Source organism: Charadrius vociferus, unplaced genomic scaffold (genome assembly GCF_000708025.1).
Source record: "Charadrius vociferus isolate BGI_N301 unplaced genomic scaffold, ASM70802v2 scaffold49, whole genome shotgun sequence".
NCBI lineage: Eukaryota > Metazoa > Chordata > Aves > Charadriiformes > Charadriidae > Charadrius > Charadrius vociferus.
In genome coordinates, this window is record NW_009661375.1 from 4775635 (window position 1) to 4776789 (window position 1155).

Sequence of the window (1155 nt, forward strand, 5' to 3'; positions counted from 1 at the left end):
AAACCCTTCTGCACCCCCTTGGGGAGATGGGTGGGGGTGGCACCGTGGTGCCACCTCACCATAGGCGCTGTGGGATGGGGATGCTCTGGGGGTCCATCCCCCCCCCGGTTTGGGGGCGGGGGGGTACGTTACCAGTACGAGGTGAGTGGGTGCTCACCGGGACTGCTCCTAACTTCTCCCTTCCCACTTGCAGATGGCGTCGACCGAACCTCCACGATCTAGAAGGCGTCGCGATGGGGACGCTGGCCGGGAGAACAACTGCTGCGGGTCCAGCGGCGAGGTCGGGGCTTACAGGGAGCCTCAGCGATAGCTTGCATCCTTTCTCCTCTCCTCTCCTCTCCTCTTTCTCTCTCTCCTGTTTTAATTTTGTGAATGTGTAGATTGTCCTTGTGAACATATCATTAGACTTGGAATTTGTGTTGTCATTTATTACATCCATGCTAGGGGGGGAAACAAAAAAAAAAGGCAAAAAATCAACGACGACGATGAAAAAGCATGGGGAGGGTAAGGGAGGGGGACGCAGCAGGAGAGTGCTGACAACGGAGGGTTCACCGGAGCACCGTGGGCAAACCCTGTTTCTGGATGAGGATACGAATGAATATTGAATATTGTGGGTGTGTGTGACCAAAAACCTTTTGGGGAGGATTTGCCTGTCCCGACGGGGGCTTCGGGGCCGGTGGTCTCATCCTTTGAGTTTCACTGCATTCAGGCACAGACTGGCCCAGCAAACCCAGGTTTAAAAAATAGAAAAAAAAAAAAAAAACCACCACCAAAAAATAACCCCAAAATTTCCTTTCAGTTTAACCAAGAGCATCCGCAGTTTCGAGGCAGCGTTGTGCACAGGGAAGCGGAGGGTCGGAGGGTGTCCCCCTCCCTGTCCCTGTGCCCCCGGCATGGGTCGGGGTGCGGGGATGCGGGGGGGGGCATCTCGGCCGGCGGAGGGTCCCGGGGGATGTCGGCGAAGGGGGGGGACGCTGGGTGAGTTTCCATGTCTCTTGCCTTGCCTGCGCGGGTACCGGGGAGGTGCTGCATCCTGGCTTTACACATCTCCCCCAGCCTGCCAAAAATCCAGCGATGAGGGGCTTTTCCAGCCCCGGGGTGGGACCCAACGAGGGATGAAGGAGGCTTGGGAGCGAGCGTGCAAGCTTTATTTAG

General features: G+C 56.9%; 1 protein-coding gene across 2 annotated transcripts in view; it reads left to right on the forward strand.

The window, feature by feature from the left end:
* SAMD4A (sterile alpha motif domain containing 4A) overlaps nucleotides 1-443 on the forward strand; it is a 110515-nt gene extending 110072 nt beyond the window's left edge. For both annotated transcript variants that reach the window (XM_009893903.1, XM_009893904.1), the window contains one exon: nucleotides 194-443. In XM_009893903.1, coding sequence (XP_009892205.1) covers nucleotides 194-222 — 29 coding nt within the window. In that variant the 3' untranslated portion in view covers nucleotides 223-443. The remainder of the gene's footprint in view (nucleotides 1-193) is intronic.
* The last annotated feature ends 712 nt before the right edge of the window (nucleotides 444-1155 follow it).